General features: G+C 34.0%; 1 protein-coding gene across 25 annotated transcripts in view; it reads left to right on the top strand.

Moving 5' to 3' along the window:
* The window catches only part of LOC128248317 (uncharacterized), a 167,708-nt gene that overhangs the window by 83,204 nt on the left and 58,610 nt on the right, over window positions 1–25,894 (top strand). For 15 of the 25 annotated variants that reach the window (XM_089354663.1, XM_089354661.1, XM_089354659.1 and 12 more), the window contains 3 exons: window positions 7,136–7,183; window positions 11,651–11,722; window positions 13,339–13,518. In XM_089354663.1, coding sequence (XP_089210789.1) covers window positions 7,136–7,183; window positions 11,651–11,722; window positions 13,339–13,518 — 300 coding nt within the window. The remainder of the gene's footprint in view (window positions 1–7,135; window positions 7,184–11,650; window positions 11,723–13,338; window positions 13,519–25,894) is intronic. The other 10 variants (XM_089354667.1, XM_089354665.1, XM_089354664.1 and 7 more) reach the window with 1 other exon arrangement.

The following is a 25,894-nucleotide window of genomic DNA, read 5'->3' as shown; positions in this document are numbered from 1 at the left end:
TCTTATTTTGCTTAATGGGTTAATCCAGTGCTTCTCCAACAAACTGTTGCCATTGATGGTTATTTTAACTTTTTCTATGAAACTCTTTCAAAATACAGACTTCTCAAAATAATTTTCTTTCAATTTTAATTTTCTTCTCTTTTTTTTTCTCTTACTTTTTCCTTCCTTATTTCAGTTTTTGTTTATCATTTCAGTTTATTATTGTTATTATTATTATTGATACCATTTTTATGATTAAGTTTCCACCCTTTTATGATTAAGTTTCCCAAACATCCACCTTTCCTCCTGAATATGTGTGTGTTCAACACCCAGTTCCTGAATATGTTTATACCCAAAACCTGTTTCCTAAATCTGTTTGTGTCCAATACCCAAATTCTAAAATTAATGTGTGCATATGCAATGCACACCTTCTAAATGCATGTGCACTCAACATCTACCTCCAGTTAATGACCAACAGCTACTTCTTCAATGCGTGTGTCTGTCTGAACAAGAGTTAGTATACTGTTATTAGGCGCTTTAAGGTCCTTGTGGAAAACCCACAAAAGCCATGGGTGCATGAACAACAAAGCATGAGCCCTTCTCCTTTGATTCCCTTTTTATAGGTGCAAGCTCAGAGTTGGTCCTTTCACACTGACCATTCTCCCAGCATTCACTCACCTTTCAACAAACTTGCTACAAGGCAACACTTCCCTCTCCACCCTCAACTTCCTTTTCAAGTGAAACTTGAAAAATGTTGATGAGGGCTTGGCCAGAGAGGAAAGTGTCTGTCTAGTCCTTTCAAACGGGTCCACCATACTACCTCGTTCACTACAGCCACTAGACAAATAAAAATTGCCTGCCCCTCCCAGGCAAAATAATAATAAATATCAAGATCCCAAGACTTACACACACACACACACACATATATATTCTTTTCTGCTCTAGGCACAAGGCCCGAAACTTTTGGGGAGGGGCCAGTTAATTAGATCGACCTCAGTACTTAACTGGTACTTAGTTTATCAGCCTTGAAAGGATGAAAGGCAAAGTTGACCTTGGTGGAATTCGAACTCAGAACGTAAACACAGATGAAATGCTGCTAAGCATTTTGCCCGGAATGCTAACGTTTCTACCAGCTCACCGCCTTATATATATATATATATGATATATATATATATTTTACACATATATACAACATACAGGACATAATGCACAGTCATTGCATAGGGTCCTTTTAATACATAAGAGAACATGATGTTTTGAGTTGTGCTATACAGTGAAAGCACACAATAGATACAGCTAGTTGTAGTAGTAGTAATAATAGTAGTAACAGTAGTAGTAACAATAATAATAATAAATGTCTCAATATCTCAACTTGCTTTAGAAAAAAAAATGTCAACTAGTTGATTGTTTGCCAAAGTCGAAAATACTGCAAACAATATCTCTGTAGTGTTCTCTACGTCTTTCCTTCCTTCTGTCTGACTGTTTGTCTGCATTTATTTTATTTATTTCCTGACACCTGCTGGCACATTACTCAAGATTTCGAAGAAAGAAAAACAATAAACTTGCGCCATCAATACTGCTTTTCTTAAACCTACATTTGCACAAGGCAATCTAGGTTTGCAAAATGTAGGTTTTTCTGAAGATTGTTACACTGGTTATATATTTTTCATTTTTCTGTAGCTGTAATGATATTTCCTGATTGTTAACAGCAGTTTTCTCCATTTGTTTGTCTGACTTTAGATATCTGATGATGGTAATGCTAAATAAATAAATAAAGAAAAGACTCTTACACATTCAGACTCATTATGTTCAGGAAATTCTCTGAATAAACGACATAGTTTCGTAAAAACTGCATCATAGAATAAAACATGGAATGCAAAGAGACTAGCTTCAATGTTGAAAACAATGAAATATGCTGTGACATTCTGTGACATTCTGTGATTCTACAGTTTTTAAAAACAGCAATGCAAATGATAGCAGTTGATAAGCTCCAATTTGCTCTTTTCCAAACGTGTGTTTGTATTTTGCAGTGAGATGGTTCCTTTTGAAATACCTTTAATATTAGCAAAGTGACCTACAGGAACTGAAAGTATTAAAGATATATATATATATATATATAAAAAAATTTTCTGATGCAATTTTTGTTTATCAACTTAATTTTCCGTAAATGTTGGAGATGCTACAAGCATCTAAGGCTATATTAAGAATTGGATATTTGTATGTATACGTTGTGTGTGTGTATATTTATATATATATATATATATATATATATATATATATATATATATAAACTGAGAATCCATCAGTTATGATGTTGAGTGGTCCAGTTATTTGATCAACAGAACAGCCTACTTGTGGAATTAACATGCAAGTGGCTGAGCACTCCACAGACATGTGTACCCTTCAAATAGTTCTTAGGGAGATTCAGTGTGACACAGAATGTGACAAGGCTGGTCCTTTTGAAATACATGTACAACTCATTTTTGCCAGCTGAGTGGACTAGAGCAATGTGAAATAAAGTGTCTTGCTCAAGGACGCAATGTACTACCAGGAATCGAACTCATGATCTTATGATTGTGAGCCGATTAACCTACCCACTGAGCCATGTGTCTTCACTATTATATATACACATGGAAGTGGCTGTGTGGTATGGAGCTTGCTTCTCGACCACATGGTTACGGGTTCAGTCCCACAGCATGGCACCTTGGGCAAGTGTCTTCTACTATGGCCTCAGGCCGACCAAAGCCTTGTGAGTGGATGTGGTAGATGGAAACTGAACGAAGCCCATCGTATATATTTATATGTTTGTGTGTCTGTGCTTGTTCCTCCACAATCGCTTGACAACCGATGTTGGTGTGTTTACATCCTTGTAATTTAGCAGTTCAGCAAAAGAGACCGACAGAATAAGTACTGCGCTTACAAAAAATAAGACTTGGGTAATACAGTTCTATATTTAAGAGATGAGGAATTATTTACATTATTTACATTATTTACATTTGACGGATAATAATAGTAACATCGTTAGGAATGAGAACCCAGGTTCGAAATTTCCCCAAGACACCTGACGAAGGCTGGAGGGTATATCAGCCGAAACGTTGTGTTGACAACAAACATGATGAAGACAAATATCCGTCAAATGTAAATAATGTAAATAATGTATAAGACTTGGGGTCGATTTCTTCAGCTAAAGGCAGTGCCCCAACATGGCCACAGTCAAATGACTGAAACAAATAAAAGAATAAAAGAAAACACATACACACATGGTGATCTAAACTGTGATTTGAGGACATATTTCTTTGGAATACTCAGCCATTTGAGCAAGTAGCTCTTCTCTAGGGCCTTCCTTTCCATAGCTTTACAGTGCACCAGCTGTCCCCCCCCCCCACTTCACTGGTGTGAGGCCCTACTTGCTGGATTAACTGATTTAGCATTTGATCTCTGGATTATCAGCACTATTCATGTTGTGGAGTCATTCAGGTGTGACTTGCTATAGAAGTAAACAGGTATTTGTCTCTCACCTGTACATTACTTCTCTGACCAGGTTTTAACAAGAGAATTCATCATCATCATCATCATTGTTTAACGTCCATTTTCCATGCTGGCATGGGTTGGACAGTTTGACTGAGGACTGGCAAGCCAGAAGGCTGCACTAGGCTTCAATCTGATCTGGCAAAGTGTCCACAGCTGGATGCCCTTCCTCATGCCAACCACTCCAAGAGCGTAGTGGGTGCTTTTTTTACATGCCATTGACACGAGGGCCAGTCAGGCAGTATTGGCATTGACAAGCTTGAATGGTGCTTTTTATGTGCCACCAATACAGGAGCCAGTCAGGTGGCACTGACAATGACCACACTCGAATGGTGATTTTTATGTGCCAGTAACATATGTCTGTCAAACAAATGAAAAATGATTATCTCTGATATTGCTGAAAATTAATTAATTATTGAAAAAATATTTCTTTTGATGGTATTCCACAAAAATAAAATAAAAAGAAAAGAGGGTATTTATGGACACAAACTAAATCTCCCCCAAATTTAACATTTCTCTTAATTTATTTTCAATCCTTATTTTTTCCTCTTTTAAAGATTTTATTTTGCATGCTTAAAAAAATACCACAATTCAATGAATTGCTGTTTGTACCCTGATCCCTGCAGACACAAATGAGATTTACTACAATAATTGTATTGTATGGTGCAAAACCATTAAAAGCTTTGTATCATCAGCATACTATTTAGATTTATTATTACAAATAATTCCACATTTTAGTACCATCCAGTGAAAAGTTGATTGCATATACACTCCCTTATACATCACAAATGTTTATCCTTTTTATATATTTATATACTATATATACATATATAATATTTTTTTACAGATTGTAAGCATAATTGTTTTTGTGTTTTCATTTATAGTTTCCATTTCTGATTAAATGTTTAGATTAAGATCATTCTTAATAAGGCACCAAAGGAAACAAAATACCATTGATTTTTGTTTAATTTTAAGATTTTACTCTTTTTCTTACCATATTTCTATTGAAATCCATTGCCTTTGTTTCAATTAATCTTAAAAACAATGAAGAATTTAGTAAAACAATTTTGTCATTAAGATGGTAAGAATATTTGGTTCCACTGTTTTACCATTTCTGATTCATTGTCTTAAATAAACAAATAAATATTTCCTATTCTCTGAGCCAGTTTGATATTCATTCTACTAACTTGATTTCTCTGATACTTAAAGACAAACTTGTTGATTAGTTACTATAATATTAGCCCCCATCTACAAAAGTATTTTGTTTCCTAATTAATTACTTTGTGAATGCAGGTATTTCTTGATTTTGTTTTTACAGAGTATTTTAAATTTTATTTTACATAATTTCCATGGCCATGAGTAGCATGGCCTGAGTCTTAATAATTAACATTTGATGAAGAACTATATATATATATATATATATATATATATATATATATATATATATATATATATATGCATTTTGTGCATTTACTCACTTGTGTATTCTATATGAAATCTGTAAGACATCATTAGTATTTAAGTGTTTAATTAATTAACTTATAGTTTTGTTCCTCTCTCTTAAATTGATCGTCCAGTTAAACTAAACCATTCACATCAGCAAAGCAGTCGTACGGTGGTTATCTTGAGCCATGGCTTTTGTTAGTTGTAAGAACAATATAAATATATGATATGTAACCAAAATTATTTGACCTTTGATAAAATATTCTCTAAAGATAATTCCTTCAGAGTTCATTGTTGGTGCTTCTCTCTCATGTTTCCACCACACATTGACTAGTCGAGTGACCAAAGCCATTTTCTTTTTTATTCCAACCTTGATAAAACACGTACATACATGCCAAAAATAACTGAAGGTCAACTAACTGCCTCTCTATCTTGAAATTCTTTTCTTAGTCTAGATAAATTGAAGCTACTCTCAATTAATAGAACTGGCTCGGCCTGTCTCTTCCAGATTCACTGCTAATTGTTCTGCACAGTCAAAAACAGATTAAGTGCCATGTTCTCAGTCTGCTATACAGAAAACTGCATCAAAGTATATCTCCTATGGGCTTCGATAAGACCACATGCAAGCCAATGAAAGGGCTTACATGTCCTGATATGCTAGAAATAGCACCCAACTGTCTCAAGTCTTAAAAAAGAAAAGGAAAGACACATTATAAAATGTTGTCCTGGATATAAAAAGAAAGCTGGGATGTTCCTGGTTGGATCACCTTTGATCATAAGTTTACTTAATCAGAAATGACCTGGTGTTAAACAAATAGAGGACAGCTTGGCATATGGAGCATGATTGCCAGCCGTAATCAGAGAGACCTTTCTAAAAGGTAAAAGGTTTCTTTGATTACAGGTGACAAGTTATTAATTAACAAGAGTACTCTGAGGGAACTGAAGATTATATGAAGAAGTTTCTTTGAAACAATTATTTATAAAACAGTTATTTCTGCTCATATTTGTATTCTTAAACATGTTGAGCTCTCATTACAAGATCTCTTGCAGCAGACAACTAAAAGTTCAAAATTATTCGTCGGGCTTAACGAGTTGTGAATCATTACAGAAAATTGAGGTGATTTATGTAACAGCTTCCAAATCCCAAATTTCTTTGAGATTTGTAGCTTCTGCAAGTATAGAATCTATCACCTGCTGTGTTGCTCTCAACTATCAGATTACAACGTTCTGTATGCTAAAATTCTACAAAGAATTCTTACTTGCCATTATTATTCTATCCTATTTCTATTCTTTTCTTTAACAATAAATTTTAGCTAAAAACATGAACTGTTACTCATACATCTGCATAATCCAACTTTGAAAATGTTTGACTTGGAATAGAATCAACCTTAATTTGCCAATTCTACCTTCTCTTCTTCTTATTATTAATTTAATAATTTAGATTTAAGTATTATACAAGTACTGAAATAGTTATTTAGATATTTTAAACCTGGTTATAGTTTGAGATTGGTTTCTGTGATAAGAAATTATTTTCTGCATTTTATCAAACAATGCCTTTCTTTTTCAGCTTTTTGAGTCTGAATGTAAAAAAAAAAAGACCAAAAATACAAACTAAATTTAACATTATATTTAACACTTTAAACATGTTTAACATCAATCATTATTAAAAGAAATAATGTTTATTTTGTAGTTAATGTAGTTTACTTTTGTTATGTAATATATATGCTTGTGCGTATGTGTGTGTATATACACATACACACATGTTAGTGAACAGTAAGAGTGCAAATGCAACACCACGTTGATAAATTCTTTATTTGTGGATATTTTTAACATTACCTCAGCTTTCATTCAATTACGGTTAGCAATTTTCAAGTGTTCCACTTAAAGAATAATGATAATCCTTCTCTTTTTTGGATTTGGTTGCCAAATCTAAAATCAAAAATCCGCAAATAAGGAACATTTATAACCGTTTTGTAACTTTGCTTAAGAAACAATAAATTTTAAGTTAGTAACTTATTTTTCAGTTGTCCAAGTCTAAGACCTCCATTGCTTTATTTAAGACGACTTAGTTTTTTGATAAGTCCACCTCGTAGCCCATTATTTAAAGTAAACTACTGTCATGCAACTAGTAATCTTTGGACTAACAATTAAAAAAGGCAAAAATTGTTCTACTTTGATTCTACAGGACGATACTGCTGCTGCTGCTGAAGAACGCAGACGGAAAGAAGAAGAGGTTTGTTTATGGTTCCTAATAGACTTGCTGTGAGATTTCTCCTAGTATAGACTTGGTCTATAGACTTCCAAACAAACAATGAACATTTCACAATGGTCTAGCTTCATTTATGGCCATCCTTTATTACTAACTACAATATAAAAATATAAATAATAATTAATAATAATTTTGGGTGCAAAAGATTTTTATTTGAAATTCATGTCTTCACCTAAAATGTAAATAAATAAATAATATATAAATAATAATAAAAATAAGTAGTAGTAGCAGTAGTAGTAGTAGTAATAGTAGTAGTAGTAGTAAACAGTGTAAGATTATACACTGTAATTTCCTATCATAAGTCTACCAAAGAAATTGAAAAAAATTAAGAAATATCAGGATTCACCCACAGAGTTAAGAAGACTGGAAGACCAAGACAATTATTCTTGTGGTAATTGGTGCACTTGGCACAATATCCTGAATGCTACCTAAAAGACTGAAAGAGATTCTACATATAGGTGCAGGCTTGGCTGTGTGATTAAGGAGTTTATTTTTCAACCACATGGTCTTGGTTTCAGTTCCATTGCATGGGACTATGGGCAACAGTTTTCTATTATAGCCCCAGGCCAGCAAAAGCCTTGTGAGTGGATTTGGTTGATGGAAACTGAAAGAAGCTCATTGTGTGAGTGTTTCTCCTTGCCTTGATTCCGTGAATGTTGTAAATGAGAGTCACTGTCATACAAGCAGCATCTTTTGTTTCCAATCTTCCATGAAAACATGTCTGGTCATGGAGGAATATTATGTTGCTTGGAAACAGGTGGGCATTGGTGACAGTAAAGACATCCAGCTGTAGAAAATCCAACTCTCCAAATTTCATCTAACCCATGCAAGCATGGAAAAGTGGATGTTAAGCTATGATGATATTTTTTCCATATTGGCAGAGTTTTTTTTTTTTTTTAGTGTAAATTTAAGCATTCACACTACAGGGGGGGGGGGTCAGTGGTATCAACAACTGGTCAGTTATTTTATCCTTAATCATTAAGCAGTGAATTTGGTGTCAGATCCTCCTCATTGCCAGACAGGCAGAGCTGGACTTCTTTCAGTAAACTGTAGTTTTCCCCAGTAGCATTTCACCACAGTCATTGCATGAAAACTTGGTTCATGATTACCTGGTCAGAAGTTCATTAATATTGCAGAAAATGTGATGCCATAACTAAAGGCTAAAAACCATTGACTGAAAATGTTCATTGTGAATTTCTTTTTTCTTCCTTTTTTTTTCTTTTTATATTCTTTTCTTTCGACAGATCACTAAACCGTTATTTGGCCAGGCATTTCTTACACTTGAGCAAATTAAGAATAGAACAAATAGTGTTGTTCTGAAACAACTATTTTGATAATTCCAAGGCTCAAATGGCAAATATTTATGTTCAGTGGAAAAAGTAGCCAGTTGAAAAGAATCTAACAAGACAAGTGATTCTACTGAAACTTGTTCTATAAGAATAATTTCGTTTTGTTAACCCCTTATTGAGAGTCTTGCATAGAAGCTTTCTCTCTGCACAAATTTTACTGAGAGCCATTCAGCTGGATAATTTTCTGTGGTGACTTAAACCAGTTATGTTTATTATTTTGGAGCAAATAACCGAGAAAGAAAATAATCCTTAAGAAAGACTGAAGAAACTTGAGAATGGGTTGGAGAGATATCTGGAAGTTGCAACAGTTTTATTGTAGATTCTTTCTCGTTACTTTCAGCAGCAGAACATTTGCTCCAAGTGTAACACATTTCTGTGCTGGAGAGTCACAACGTCTGACTCAATAAAGCTTGTGTTTTTGTGTGAGAGTTTTACTGTTCGCATTTGTGGTTGGTCCCAGGCAAGTCTGGTGTCACAGGGGCTGACACATCTACAAAATTATTTTATTGCCTGATGGGACATTGACCCCCTTCAGAGATGGACTTGTAGATTAGATTACTTACTAGATCTAGCTTGCTGTCCTTAAAAGATTTTAGGGGTCTTTCTGTGCTGGCCAATTTAATATTAGACAGTCCTGTAGCTTACTAGACCTAGCTTGCTAACCCTAAAAAATTTAGGGGTCAAAAAGACATAAAACAAACCAACTAAGGCTAGTTAGTTTAACAGCTAAGACTAGCAGCTACATCCCATTAAAATTAAGGGCCATTTGCTGCTCTGTTTTTAAATAGAATTTAGAAAGTGGACTAGCTGTTACCTGGTCAAATCTAGGGGCCATAAGTCAACCAATATTTTACTAATTCCCTTTGTGTGTCTGTGTGTGGAGGTTCACAGTCAAACTATTCCTAGAATTTTCCTCTTTTGTCCTACTCTTCTTCCAGGTTTGATCTCTGATCGCACCAGCATCTACTTAATATTCACATGGTTTTTTTAAATTCTGCCACACAATTATTTTTCTTTTCTTCCAGGTGTGACTCCTTATTTTCCCCATCTCCCTTTACCTCCCCCCCCTTTTCTCTCTCACCTTATCCCTTATTCTTTTGTATATATATTACCCTTTCCTTTTTGCACTTTCATTTTTCCTTTCTGCATGAACCTCAGTATTAGTTTTATATCCTCCTCTTTTCTCATTTACATGCAAATTCTTATATATATATATATATATATATATATTTATATAGGCACACGCACACCATATTTACTCATGCATAAGTCACACTATTTGGTAAGATATAAACTGAAAAAAACTGGAGTGTAACTTATACATGGACCATAGCTAAAACTTTGAACAAAAAAAATGTACCAACATTTAACACTAAATATAAAGTGTGCCTTACACATGAATGAATACAGTGTATATATATATATATATATATATATATATATATATATATATAGTTATATATGACAATGCACTGGTCAGCTTTTAGCAGCTGTGTCATCCATTGTCATGTTTCTTAGATAAGTTCTTAAACTCTGTTTTGTTTCTGATTTGCTTTTATGTCTAGTTAAGAAAATCACTTATCGATTTGTTTAATCCTACATCACTTGTATTCTTCCTCTTGTTTTTTTTTGTTTCTTTTTTTTTTCCTTCCAGGTGTGGTTCTCCCTCTCTTTATATCTCCCTCTTTTTATATCCTCTTCTCCTTCAACATCTCCACTTTGTTTGCATTTTTGAATTTGCATGAATTCCATAGTTGTTCAAACAAACTAGACTGAGATTCTCTTTAAGTTGTTGCTAAGAAAAAACAAACCAAGTTGTTCTACATATATATATATATATATATATATATATATATATATATATATATATATAGTTGTTGTTGTTAAGACAAAAGTAGTCCAAGGAATATATGTGTATATATATGTATATATATAGTTTTTGCTAAGACAAGATAGACCAAGATGTATATATATATACATATATATATACACACATATATATATGTATATGTATATGGTTGTTGGTAAAGCAAAATAGTCCAAGATTTGTTTTTTTTTTCCTTTTCTTTAGCTTTTCCAGTTTATTAGCTTCTGTGTTATTTTTTTGATAATCTCCATATTTTTCTCTCTGACAGTCTGTCAATAATGTCTCTTTTGTCCATTGTCTACCAAAATTACAGACAGTGCAGATACAAGACACTGTGCATTTGGATTAATGCACTTTATCTACGTAACAATGGTAAAACACTAACACACACATGCATGCTCACATATACACACACACAGACATACACAGACATACAGACACACAGACACACACACACACACAGACATACTGGCAGGAATTATTTTTTGATTTTTACAAGCTACAAGAGTTAGTTATCTGAGACTTGGTTTTAAATTTGGTTTCTTGAAGAGACAAATAAATAAATCAATATGTAAATAAAGGGGCCATGAATTATAACTTCACATAATTCTATGATTTTGTGAGTAATTATATTTATGTCTATAGCTGTGTCAGTTTGTCTGGTTGCATATGGTCTTCAGTATATCTTCATACTGTATCTATGAGACTTTGGTTTTCTTGCATATGTGCACTTTTTTGCTTGCATGTATATATGTATGTATATGTGCATGTATGCAAAAACTGAATACACATTTGGTGAAACGGTGAAGGTTTTTACTTCACAAGTGCAAGGGCTCTCATTTGATCCTATTTCACAGCCCTTTTCGCAAATGTATTCCACTACAACCTCTTGTTAACTTAAACTTTTTACGAGTAAATTCATTGGTAGATAGAAACAGTGCAGCTACTCACTGGAGAAACTGTGCCTGTAATTGAAGGGACCAGTTTTGTTACATGCTGTAGCATGATGATTCTGCTTGAGGATCACGTTACAAGTACAAGAGTCTGTAGAATTCTCAGCCACTTGTATAAGTTCAGATGAACGAATAACCAATAAAAGATCTGTTGATGATTTTAACAATTATTTCCCTGTATTTATTTTCTGTCATTTTCCGTTCTAAGGTTTGCCATCATGTTTATCATAAGCTAAAACTCTGTTGCTCTCATCTTTTGCAGGACGCTGCTGCTGCTGCTGCTGCAGCCGAAGCTGCTGCTGCTGAAGAAGAAAAGAGGCGACAAGAAAATGAGGTTTGTATTATTATTATTATTATTATTGTAATGTTGTTGTTTTTGCCTTTCATTCTTTTGTGGTTTGAAAAAAATTGAAGTATCATTCAAGTACTTCAAATGCTGGTGTCACATAAAAAGCTCCCAGTACCCTCTGTAAAGTGGTTGGCATTAGGAAGGGCATCCAGTCATAAAAAAACCATGGCAAAACATACAATGAAGCCTGATGCAACCCTTGGCCTTACCAGCTCCTATCAAACTGTCCAACCCATACCAACATGCAAAATGGACATTAAATGACGATGATGACGGTGATGGCAGCGATAATAATGCTGACTTATATTTCATTACGATCAACTGGTTCCATGCCAGTTTAAACCAGATTGGCTAATTTTACCATGGTTTAACTACCTTTACCTTGATTAACTAATTTCACACCAGTTTACACCAGTTTTAGCTAGTTTTACCCAGAAGATTCCAGGTTCCTGTAGCTTTCAATACACCAAAATAGCTTCTTGGTAATATATAAATAATGGGTTCGTTATATTAGGGTGAAACTTGGTACATTTGGTTATTTCTAGTATTTTGAGAAAATGGAGTGGAAAGGAAAAAAAAAAATGATATTAATGATAAAACAACGAAGGCATAGATAACGGAGCAGATATTATAACAGCAGGGGGGAAACCCATCAACAAAGCATTCCTGTTCAAGGTTTTCACAAATATTATCTTAGTATTAGAGATTGTTTGAAGAGGGAACAGCTGTTGGCAGATAAATATAAATAAAAAATAAATCTACATTTCCAGTTTGTGAAGTGAGATTTTATTGAGATTAAGATATGTTACACAGATATTGTTTTACTGGTTTTAGTCACTGAAATGTGGCCATGCTGGGGCACCACTTGTGAGGGCCAGTCAATTATATCAACTCTCGTGCTTATTTCTCTTTTGTACTTATTTAGCCAAATTCTATTTAACAAATGGCTAAGTTACCTTTTGGTCACAACACCAGGTTTTATACTTATATATATATATATATATATATATATATATATATAACGTGAAGTATATTTGCCACTTAAATGCGGCTAAACCCTAACAATGTTACTGTTGCTTTTAGCCCCAGGAGAACATCTCCTCCAGCTGGCTATTGACACACATCTGTGTCCTGTCTGTATTTGCAAAGGGAAGTCATCCTTCCCATCTTGATCTGTGATACGCACAGACTCGAGTTTCTGGGTATTTACCCGTCATCAGCATACGACAATCACGATCTTTGATGCGAAAGATGTCCCGATGCAAATACGTATATACTTTTTCCAGTGAGATGTTCACTGATCTCGAAAAAGTGAAAACAAGCAATGTTAAATCTCTGAACAAGGTATTAACAGTAATTGCACGACAACGTGTCTGTCACTGATGAGACTAAACAACATTGAAACAGCAGCTGTCTTAGAGTCCCTTGCACTAATGAGTGTGTCATGAAAATAAAGTTGCCATAAAATAGAAATTAATAGTATATTCACATTTGAATCTCCCTGAATGCATTTAGGATAAATATACAATGCATTGTATTAGTTTTCTATGTGTTTCGTTTCTGCTTTATTCATCGTTCAAAAACTGGTCGATTGCATTTAGGAACGCCGAAAGAAGGAAGCTGAGGAAAGGGAACGCCGAGAAGCAGAAGAGGCTCAAAGAAAGATCAAAGAAGAAAAACGTGCTGCCGAAGAAGCTGTAAGACGACAGGCAGAAGACGAACAGCAGAAGAAAGAGGAAGAAGAACGCAAGAAACGAGAAGCAGAAGAAAGACGCAAAAGGGTAAGTAATTGGGAATTCAAAAGTTGAGCTACTTTCTTCCTTTTCTCTCTCTGTCTCTCTCTATCTCTCTCTGTCTCTCTCGTTCTTTCCATTCCTGTTCTCTGTTGCTTTCGGTATGGTTTTCTCTTTTGCAAATGGTTATCTTTAAAATTTTCTGCTTAGAATCAAAAGTTCCCTGATACTCTTATATCCTCTGCTTAATGTTATCGGCCCTAATTTGCTTAAATGTAGTTGTTGCCAACATGAATTAATCCATATAAACATGATAAAGTATGTGCTTCTGGTTTAATATGCAAAGCACTTGTGATGGTGCCACGTAAAATAGCACCCAGGACTCTCTGTAAAGTGGTTGGCATTAGGAAGGGCATCCAGCTGTCGAAACCAAGACAATTGGAGCCTGGTGCAGCTCTCCAGCTGGCTAGCCCCTGTCAAACCATCCAACCCATGACAGCTTGGAAAACAGGCGTTAAACCTTCTCACCATTCTTGTGAAAGTAGGGATATGAGAAAATCGCTAAGTAGATTAATGTATTGTACATGTTAAACATGAAAGATTAGCAGATGAAGCTTGCTTTGGAACCACATGGTACCTCGGGCAAACGTCTTCTACAAATAGCCCTGAACAGAACATTGCCTCGTGAGTGAATTTGATTGATGGAAACTGTACTGAAGCCCATTTTGTGTGTGTGTGTAGTATGATGATGGCTGAGCTGTTGTTCTACTGACTGAGTTATTCAGGCACCACAAGGGTGCTTTATGTGGTCACTGATTTTGCTAGAAATAACTGCCAAATGTCTCTCAATAATCACATTCTACCGTCTTTAAAAAAAAGGGTAGGCGACATTGAATGATGTAGTCCAAGTTGCACTGTGACAGAAATAAAGATATGATAACCACACCTGGGAAGCTTTTGAGCAAAGATCTGTTGAATCTGATGGCTTGGAACTCAATAACAACAACAACATTAGTACAATGGCTACAAACTATTTTAATCAAGAAGGAATGAAATATCAATATTGTAAATGTCTTAATCCTCTTTATAGAATAACTGCCAGATTATTAAACTCTGAGTAGTGTTACTACTGTTCATATTACTGCTGCTGCTGCTGCTGCTGCTGCTATGAAATATATATGTATCACGCATTTGTCTGTTAGGCAATGTTATAGACAGCTCTACTTCCATCTTCTCAAACATCTCCAATATGATTTAGCCATTTTAATTGGCGTGCTGTTCACCTTCACCTTGGCAAAGCTGTCAGAAACTCACATTTCTTATATATATATATTTTGCCTGTGATTTCGCTTCAGTAATTGCCTTCTCCAGACAGACAACAGACAGGCAGGAGGGTCAAACAGATTCACCTTTCCTGCCCACTTCCTCTTTCACTTCCTTCCTTCCTTCCTTCCAGTCTTAAAAATGTTGCCATTTTGTATCTCTTCCGAGACTTTCTAAGCAGAATAACATTTCATGGGTTAGATGGAAGGGGATAAAACTATAGAAGAAATAAAGAACAAAAACCAAAAGAAAAAAAAAACAGAACAAAACCAACACAAATAAATAAAAAAAAAAAGGTAACTTCTATGCTAGTAGCCGGCAGCAGTTCAGCATAGTTGCCAAATATTAGTTTTAATAATAGTTGCATACTTTACCCAAACTTGGAAGGTCAAAAGTTTAAGGGGAAAACGAGCATTGCCGCGCATAAATTGCCATTTGCATCCCTGCATATTTGCAGCGAAATAGCATTTCTGGAGTAACATTTTCAGAACTCTGGCCTTGTGTTGCATGATTCAAGATTAAGAAGATACGTAACAAATTTTATGTATTGGTAGTGTTGTCATGCTTATCACCACCACCACCACTACTACCACCACCACCATCATCCTTATTTATTACTGTCATCATCATCATCATCATCATCCCTATCGTTATCCCTTATATCCTCATCTTCATCATCACTCCCATAATTCTTTTATACGTTTGACTAGCTTTCATCTTTAAGTAGCAAAACACCTAAGAATACTTTAATGAGCATTTTGGTCACACATACACACACACACACACACATATACATACACACACACACACACACACACATATACATATACACACACACACACACACACACACACACATATATACATATATATATGATGCCCTTTTTTTTCTGTTTATATTTCTTTCTGTTCTTTTTTTCTTTCTCTCTCTCATTTTTTTTTTTTTTTGTGAACCAAAATAAACATATTCCCCCCCCCCCTTGAAATATATCAATTACAGTTATTTTCTATATTGTTGCTCAATGCTTACCTGATGTCTTTAGCTTCTTTCTCTCACCTCTCTCTCCACTCTCTCTCTCTCTCTCTCTCTCTCTATCGCACTGCCACTGTAGGGTTCTTGTAAGAATCTGCTTACTTAGGTTTCCTCTAGTAATTGCTTCACTCAGCTGCAGTAAATCATATCACAAACTGGTTTCCATTACTTTGCACCTAACTCTCGGTTATTGAAGCACTGAACATTCTCCTAGATTTCAGGCAAATCTATTTTGAAAGATAAAAACCCCTATGTCAAATCTCATTGGTGCTAACTCTGATTTTCATCCCTCTTGGGGCATAATACAAACCTAATTTAGTTACATTATTTACATTTGACGGGCATATGGTGTAGTGGTTAAGAGCACGGGCTACAAACCCCAAGATTCTGAGTTTGATTCCAGGCAGTGACCTGAATAATAATAATAATAATAATAACATCGAAAAATACCTAAGGAATGAGAGCCCAGGTTCGAAATTTCCCCAAGACACCTGATGAAGGCTGGAAGGTATACCAGCCAAAACGTGTTAACAACAAACAAGATGAGGACAAACTAGAGCAACTGCAGCAAGGCACCTCATCCAATGCTCTAACGGTTTCACCAATTTATTCCTGGTAGAATAAAAGTCATACATGGCATCAGTAGGAGTTGAACTTGGAATGGAATACAGGAATCTAGAATAAATTCTGGAAGATTATTAATGCTGATCAGTATTCCATGAGAAAATAGTTGGTACAGCGCTAGTTGAGATAGACAAATTGTTAAACTAGTATTAAACTAGCTTATCCATTTGTCATTTTGCAGATACTGTATTTGATGGCACCCATTTTTCCCCCCAAAAAATCTCAAAAAATCACCCTGAGTTCTTTATGCAAAGTTGGGCCTCCTATAAGCTAATTTTGTTTCTGATGTTCACTTTTTCCTGAACATGTGCTGCTGAAATTGAAATGTGTCTAATATGATCATTTGTCTTCTATGTTATGCCATCAGATTCTATATGCAAAATTGGGCCTCCCTGGAGCTAATTTTGCTCCGATATCAATGTGTCTGTCATGCCATCAGTGCTCTTTGAGATTTGGGACTCAAAACTAAGGCTTCGATGTAATTGAGATTAAGAGATGGGCTACAATGAGCAGTTTAAGAAGCAGCTTGTTTGGCTGGGTTTTATTTTCTTTCTTGGAATAGATAAAATACATATTTTATACAAATGTTCTTCAAACGGTGAAAGAGAAAAAAACAAAGGCTAGGCTGATCTGGAAAATCTATGCAAAACTATTTAATATGAGCATGAAATGTGGTGTAAATTGTGTATTGAGGTATGTGGGATGATGTTATCTAAATTCTATTATTGTTACTAATCACGATGGTGAGATAAGTTATTTAGTTAGTAGTACGGTAATACAGCAGTGGAGTGGCAGCAGGTTCTACAGATATTAATATATTAATAGAAACTTTTAGCTTTCCAAGGCTGTCGAAGAAACAAACATGTAAAGAGATGTTTCAATAATTCTCATATTTTTACGCACCGCATAATAACAATAATAATAAAGATAGTAATAATAATAATAATAATGATAACAATGATAATAATGATAATTCTTTTTACTATAGGCACAAAACCTGGAATTTTAGGGGTGAGGGCTTGTTGACTGCGTTGACCCCAGTGCTCAAATAATACTTATTTTACTAACCCTTAAAGGGTGAGAGGCAAAGTTGACTTCAGTGAAATGTGCCAGCTAACTAATAATAATAATAATAATAATAATAATAACAATTTTGTTGGTATTATTATTATTATCATCATCACTGTTATTATTACTGTTACTACTACAGCTACTACTACTACTACAACATTACTCACATAATATATACATGATTAGTGACTGGTAAAAGTATCTTTTCTCTCATTTTCTGATAGTGTTGAGATAACAGAAGAAATATAAGCAACTGATAACAAAACAAATCGTGTTTCCTAATAATTACACTTCATTCGTTATACAACTTAATTAAGTGTCTTAAGCTTTATAAACCCTCTTTTACTATTCTCATCCTGCACCTCTTCGAAATCCTCCTCTTCTGCATTCTTCACTTCATCATCATCATCAACATCATCATTATCACCACTACCTGTCTTTTTTTTTTGTTTTGTTTTGTTTCTCAAGAAGACATCATTATATCGGTTCTCAAATTTCCAAACTCTTCATACACTGTTTCATGTCAGCTCTTGCAGCTATGCCATCTATTTGTGTAGTGATGCTGGTGGTGGTGGTGGTGTTGGTGGTGGTGGTGGTGGTGGTGATGCTGGTGGCGAAGGTTCCACATCTAGTACCAAAAAACTATAAATAAGGCATCAGATGTTACCTGGGTGTGGGTCACGTAGCAATTGGTTGTGCGTATGTACAATATACATGTGTGTGTATAATATATGTGTGTATGCAATGAATGTATGTTTGTATGACGAGTATAAATCAGTTTTAAGATAGAATCATTTGACATGGTTCACTCTTAACTGCTTTCTGGGAGCGTGTCAAATGTTTGGCAACATGAAAATACAAAAAATACAAAAACACAACAGGTCTTCTGTTGCTACCTGAGGTAATCATTAACAGTCAGGTTACCTTTATTTTTCATCACTGCCATTTGTACTTGTGTGCATATACAAACATCCATACATACACACACATGCACACATACATACATACATACATACATATATGCGTACACAATGTTCCTTCTGCTAGTTTCAATGGTATTGTTCCACTTTATATGCTCTCATTAATGTGACATTCTTTAAAATAGTTTTTCTTTCATTTCTGATGATAATACATCATCAGACTATTATTATTATTATTATTATTATTATTATTATTAATATTATTATTATTATTATTTTATTTATTTATTTATTTTTTTTTTCTTTCTTACTCTCATTTGCCTTATCACTAACTTGGCTGGTTCTGCTGCATCCACCACCACCACAACCACCACCATCATCATCACCACCACCACCATCATCATCGTCATCATCATCATCATCATGATCATGATCATCACTCCCACCATCATCACCACCACCATCATCTCCAACATCATCACCACCACCACCACAACCACTACCACTGTTGCCTATAGCTGTTGGCAGAGACACATCTCATATTCATGTTAGGGTGTTACATATTTAACACATGTTGTATTCAGAAACTTTAACTGTGAGTTTATTTGACAAAATCAACATAGTGTTTAAAATATATATATATATAAAGAAGCAACTAAGGGAGATAATTCTAATAATAACAGCCAATTGAAATTTTCAGAAAATAAAGATAGATATATACATTAGTTTTATCAGTTAGTTTTAAACCCAGGATCCATACCAATGTTGGACTGAGTCTTGTCTTTAAAACTAACTATTGAAAATTATGGACATGTTTTGGTCTTATTAGTTCTTCTCAACAAAGCCATCACATATATTGTTGCTATAACGCAAAAGCGTCGTAAGTTCAAAACGTCTTTTCAGAAAATGCAAAAAAATAGTTTCACCAGTCCATAGCAAAACCGTTGTACTACACTTTGACAAAATCTTGATATCTTGGCATCTGAAGCAGCTGTAGATACGATAGTTTGACCAAAAGAACCAGTTATGGCAAGCAAAAATAAATATTGGAAAAAATGCATTTGGTGACATTTGACATACGACAGTTCAACATAATAGTAACAATATATATGTGTGTGTGTGTATATATATATATATATATATATATATATATATATATATAGATAGATAGATAGATAGATAGATAGATAGATATAGATAGATAAATAGATATAGATAGATAGATAGATATATTAATGTTTGCTTTTATGTTATAATAAAAACAATTTTACATCAAACTGATGTGCATTTGATGGAGCACAAATTTATTATTCTTTAACAAGAATATTATTGACAGTAACTTTGAAGTTTTGACCTGCTAAGCCATCATTAAATATATGTCCGTGTGTGTGTGTGTGTGTGTGTGTGTTTTGATCATTACCCCTTCAGCTTGCGGTTCAGCAAAAAATAAGTAGAATAAATCCTAGACTTCAAAAAATACTTGTATTGGGGGTTCATCTGTTTGTTTGAAACCCTCCAAGGCAGTGCTGAAGCATGGCCGCAGTCCAGTGACTGAAACAAATAAAAGGTAGAAGCTTAGTTATATAGGGTATGTATGTTCGGTTCTCATTGCTGCATACAGCTTCGAGCCTCTAATATTGTTGAAACAACTGACATCTTTGGCTGCCAGTTGACTGAAACCCGAGATTTCATAGAAGAACTGTGAACATACTTCCATGATGCATTGGGGCATCTTGTGTTATTCTATAATTCTGTCTGGTGCATTGCCAGCTTGCATAAATAAAGTATACTATGTGCATCTAGCTCAAGAGATTCCACCAGCATCTCAAAAATATGGTCTAATTTTATGTGTTCTGTGTCAGTTCCATAAACACAGCATATGCTCTCTGTGTTGTTGAGGATATAATTAGGTTGGAAGATGTTAGTAACATCTGCTTGTTTTTTTTTTTTAATCGTGCGTAGCATAATAATGGAAAAGTGAGGAAACAAGAAACAAAAAAAAACAAAAAATTCAGTCTTTGTTGGAATTCATGGAACTGAGCCTTGTTTCATTTGCTTCATAGTTCTATTCTCTAGATGATGTGAGCTGTTTTTCTATCCGTATGTAGGTCATAATCTTTAAATGATTCTGTTAGGCCAATAAAGATTTCAGTTTGTGGACAATTAAATAACTTGGTCCAAATAACCATTTTTGTTAGCTGCACACAACTTAGTTCTCACATATATATATATATATATACATATATATATTTCGTTTTTGGATTTGGTTTGCAAGATTTTTTATGTGATTTCGTGTGTTGAAGCATATTCTGTTGTGTCTGGGGAGAGTCATTTTCTTATTGTGCCTTAAAATTTAACACACTCACCGATAAAATTTCCACTTATTTCTTATTTTTATTTTCCTAAAATTTTCGTTGTGTCTTGCAACCTTTTCAATAGTCTTGAAAAGGTTGCAAGACGCAACGAAAATTTTAGGAAAATAAAAAAATAAAAAAAAGAAATAAGTGGAAATTTTACCAGTGAGTGTGTTAAATTTTAAGGTACAATAAGAGAATGACTCTCCCCAGACACAACAGAATATATATATATATATATATATACACATATATAATGTAGCACAGTTTCCCCTCACATATCTGAACAAAATTAGTGACCTTCTGTAACTGTGTGAAGCAGAGGTGAGAACAGGAATGGTTTCTCTCTTTTTCTCTCACTCTCTCTCTCTCTCTCTCTCTCTCTCTCTCTCTCTCTCTCTCACTCTGTTTCTTTCTTTAATTTTTATTTTGTATTGTAATAAAATCACTTTCAATGCTATCAATCCAGCCTGACTTTTAAATATTTTCAAATTCTGCCATGGTTATCATAAATACTTACATTTATTTCAGTGAAGACATTGTATTAAAAAAAAACACAAAGGTACAAACTAATTTTTGTTTCATTTCAAAGATATTTTCTATTATTTTTTTAGATTTCAGATATTGCTTTCTTTAATCACGTAGTTCTAGATTTCCTAGTTTCTAAATTCCTGTATCATTTTAAAAACAAGACAGGAATTTTTGTCCTAAACATTGAGATAGCTTCACACTGAAATTTAAAGAAATAATTGTTGAATTAGTTTAGGTTTCGTTCCCAAAGACTATATTCAATTACTTCTTTAGTTCTACCAGTTCTAGTAACACCAGAAGGGGTCTATTACTAGGGCTGTCTTAGCAGTATTATAAAGCCCCTGGGCAAATCAATATCTTGGGCCCTATATTTACTGACAGTAATACATAAATAGGAATTGTGCCGCCAGACCTATGAGGGCCCTTAGATCTATGAGGCCCCCAGGCAAATTGGTACACCGGCCCTTATGATATTTACTTATTGACAACAAACCACAACATACATAGATCAGAATTGAGGTCCCTAAACCCATGAGACCCTTGGGAAAGTACTCAATGACACTGCTTATTGGTAGTGTGTAGAGTGATCCTCATGTTCTAGAAACATGCACAGATCTACTAGAACATTCTGACCACATGTTGATATGGTTACTTAGAGTAGTTCATAGTCTTGCAAATGGTATGGTGGCCCCCCACTAGCGCTGGTGGTATGAACAAAGCACCTAGTACATTCAATAAAGTGGTTGGCATTAGGAAGGGCATCTAGCTGCAGAAACCATACCAAAGCAGATACTGAAGTACAAAGGGTATAATCATATATATATATATTGTTGTATCTTGGGAGGATCATTTTGCCAATAAAAACACACGCACTGATTATAATTTGTTGCATCTTATTGTTAGTTAATTAAATAACTAATCAAACCATAAGCGTGATTAGTTGATCATTTGATCAATCAGTCAGTTTGTCAGTCCTTTCATCACCATTTGTAACCCCATCACTGGTTCACTGTCATCCAATCCAGCTTTGCCTGTTGCTACGTGTACATGCAAAGTGCACAATGAAACACAGGTTAAAAGCATTTCTTTCTAATAGGATTATTGACCTTCTTTTAAGAAATGTTACAGCTTCTATTTATATTTCCACTTGAATGTATAATATTGTAGTTTTTAAAAACCATATGAAAGCATTATTAACCTTGTTAGTTAATTGTTATTACTAGAACAATCTATTTGACAGGAGGGGTGGTGGTGGGGAAGTGATAGGGATAACAATGCTCTGGTGACAGCCATAGTGATGATGATGATGATGGAGTTGGTTTGTGATAAGGGTAGACATAAATGTTTAAAAGAACACCAGGGTAGGAATGTTTCTCATATTACATAGCTGGGGTATTTCTGGTCTGATATAGATAGCTAGCAACTCCCAAGCCCCCCCTCTCCCACCTCTCTTTCTCTCTCACTTTCTTTCTTTCTCTCTTCTCTCCCTCTGTATTTTCGTTTCTCTCTTATGCTTTGGTTTCTCACACAGCATCTGAAAGAAACAAAAAAAAAAAATAATAATAAATAATAAAATAAATACAATTTACAGGAAATAAAAATAAAAGAGAAAACTTATATAGTGATGGTGGCAATGGTAATTAGGAAAGAAAAAGATGTTGGGCAGAGAATGGTTCTGATGTTTTCCATTTGGCCTGGCTGGCTGAATTGTTGTTGCATAGTACCGATAGCTCTCTGCTATCGGTTCTCTACTACTGTTTGTCAGTTGTAACTATTTGCTTGTTACCTCAACCGGTGTGCATTACATGTGGAGTTACTACCTTTTCTGATGCCGAATGGGGTATCATGTCATGTGATCCTCTTACAGTAATACCTGCCACTGATACTTTTTTTTTTCGATATAGAACAACATTTTGGTACGGTGCCAATCTATAATAATCTTGAAAGAAACATTCTGAGACCTAAGACCATACCATAGCCAAGCAGCTATTTAAGACCCTGTACCGATTGTAGCTAGCTCAGTGGAGTGTTTTTTGCAACAGAAAGTAGTTAAGAGGGGTTACCTGTCTTCTGATTTTTTCTTCTCAATTCACTTAAACCATGTCTGTAAGTATATCCTTTTGTTGGTTCAACTACATAATTGTACCTTGGATCAATTTTTGTATGGATTTAACTGCATTGAGGTAAGTAAGGGATTGTTTAATTGCATGGTGACATCCAAGCTTTTTTTTTTTTTTTTGGCTTGTTTGAGGAGCTAGCTTAAAGAATACCAACAACTACAAATTGTTTTAGTAATATTCTCCTTAAATACAATTACTTAACTTTCGATTTTGATTAATTTGAATCTATTTATATTTATCAATATATTTTTACTTTTGCTCATTTGAATATTTAAATAAATAAAATGTTTTAATATGTTAACAAACATGCTAAATAAATAGTTTATATGTATGTATGTGTATCTATAAATGTGTGTGTGTGTGTAATATATTGTTATTTCTCTTTTTATTTAGCATTTTTAATATATTAAAACTATTCTTTTTATGAATATGTTTTCTAATCTAAAAATTTAGAAACATATCTCAAATTAATTTTATATTTATTTTATAAAATAAAGACAACAATTTGGTCTTCAAAAAAAAAAAAAAAAGGAAAATTAGTTTAGTTTTATTTTTGTAACATAAATAAATAAATTATATGTTTTCAAAACATCATTCTTTAAAGCTACATCTTTGACAACGAGGTATTAAAAAAAAAAAAAAAAGGCCACAAAATCATGTTTGTGTCTTTATACAATTCCACTTTGCCGATGATGTCTAAAACAATATTTGAATGTTATTTAGTTCTTTGTACATTTGTGTTTTTGGATTTTTTTTTTTTGTGTATGATTTATTTGAAGAACACTTGTTTGTGGTAAAGAAATTCAAAATCTTAGAGTTAAAACAAAAGCATTTACAATAAAAAGCTATGGGTTTGTCTCACCCTCTTGCAACATTTTTCTTTTTCTACTTCATTATATTTTAAATATTTCATCTCAAATTTTAAGTTTTCATAAACGTAGATTATCTTCTCGTTAACATTGATTAGTCTGTCTACCATTTTATTTTTCTGTCACAATATCCCTTATTTTGGCATTAGTTAAAAAACTGTCCAATTCTTGAACCAAAAAACTGATATCATTTCCAATATTTAGTTATTTTTTATTTTCTCAAAACCTTGTTTTTATGCATCTATATATCTCAAGTCAATGGATATCCTCTTTATGGTTACTTGGCTTGCTAGAAATAGCAGACAACATTTCTATCCAAATACTTGAATTACATCTTACTGCCTTAAAAGAAAGAAAGAAACAGAAATTAGTGTTGTCTGAGTTGTAGTATATCTATAGGGAGACTATGTCTAAAAAAAAAAAAAATTCAAAATGGTTACATCTGGAAAGCCCTTGACTGAAGCTCTGCTTTATCAGGACTGCCTTCTTGAGACAAAAGAATAAAATGAACAGCAACATCCATGCTTTAAACAATGTGGGTGCCTCTATGCAAATGCTTGAGCTTCTAGAAATAGCAGCTAAATTCCACCAAATTGCACCTCTTACAATCTTAAGAAAGTTAGGACACATTCCATCATGCTAAATAGATGGAATTGTCATGTTTGGAATGTTTTTAATCATAACTCTGCTCAATCAGACCTCACTTGGGGTTAAATAACAACTATGTTTTTTGATGGGATAACAGCATGGTCCCTAAGAAAGGTTCAAACTGTGCAATTTCTTATCTATTGCGTCCATTGCTGCAGCTTGTACTTTAACTTTTGATCATTCTGATTAGTCTGTCAAATGTGAAGCTTATTTCTTCAATGACATGATTGTATATTTTTAGAATAACATTGTAGAGTAGGTGTGAGAGGCTGGATCTAGCCAATTTAAGCATAAGACAGAATTTTGGCCTGGGTCAGACTAGTTTAAATGCTAAAGTGTAAAGGACTTTGTGTCCAAATTAAGGTTAGTGCTACATATTGGTCACAATGAAAATGGCACCAATAGTAATTTTCCCATTCTACATATGCCAATATTTCGGTATTTTAATTAGGAAATCAGATTTTATCATTGACATTAAATTAAAAAGGGATCTTGTCACACACACACATTGTCTTGTAAACATTTTAGAACTGTTCTCATGTTCTTCATCTCAATGAAAGTACCGAAGAGAACGCTAGACCAAAGCACTGAAGAACAACCATAGAAATGAAATAGCGTATGTGTATGCTTGCACACACACACACACACACACACACACACACACACGCTTATACTTTTACATAAAGAATAGCAACAATGACTTCGAAGTTTCTGCCTGACAGTCTGATGTAGGCTAGCAGGCTAAAATTTCGAAGTCACTATCACCCCTCTTGTAAAAATACTAAAAATACAAAAAAAAAAAATATATATATATGTATATATATTGTGTAATTCTCCAGTTTAATGTTAAATTGCTTTTATTACAACTTATCATTAAAAAAAATCAAACAAACAAATATATATACATGTTAAAATATTAAACAATGAGAATG

This window comes from Octopus bimaculoides, chromosome 7, assembly GCF_046866305.1.
Source record: "Octopus bimaculoides isolate indiv1 chromosome 7, ASM4686630v1, whole genome shotgun sequence".
NCBI lineage: Eukaryota > Metazoa > Mollusca > Cephalopoda > Octopoda > Octopodidae > Octopus > Octopus bimaculoides.
This window is presented reverse-complemented; position numbering and strand designations above follow the sequence as displayed.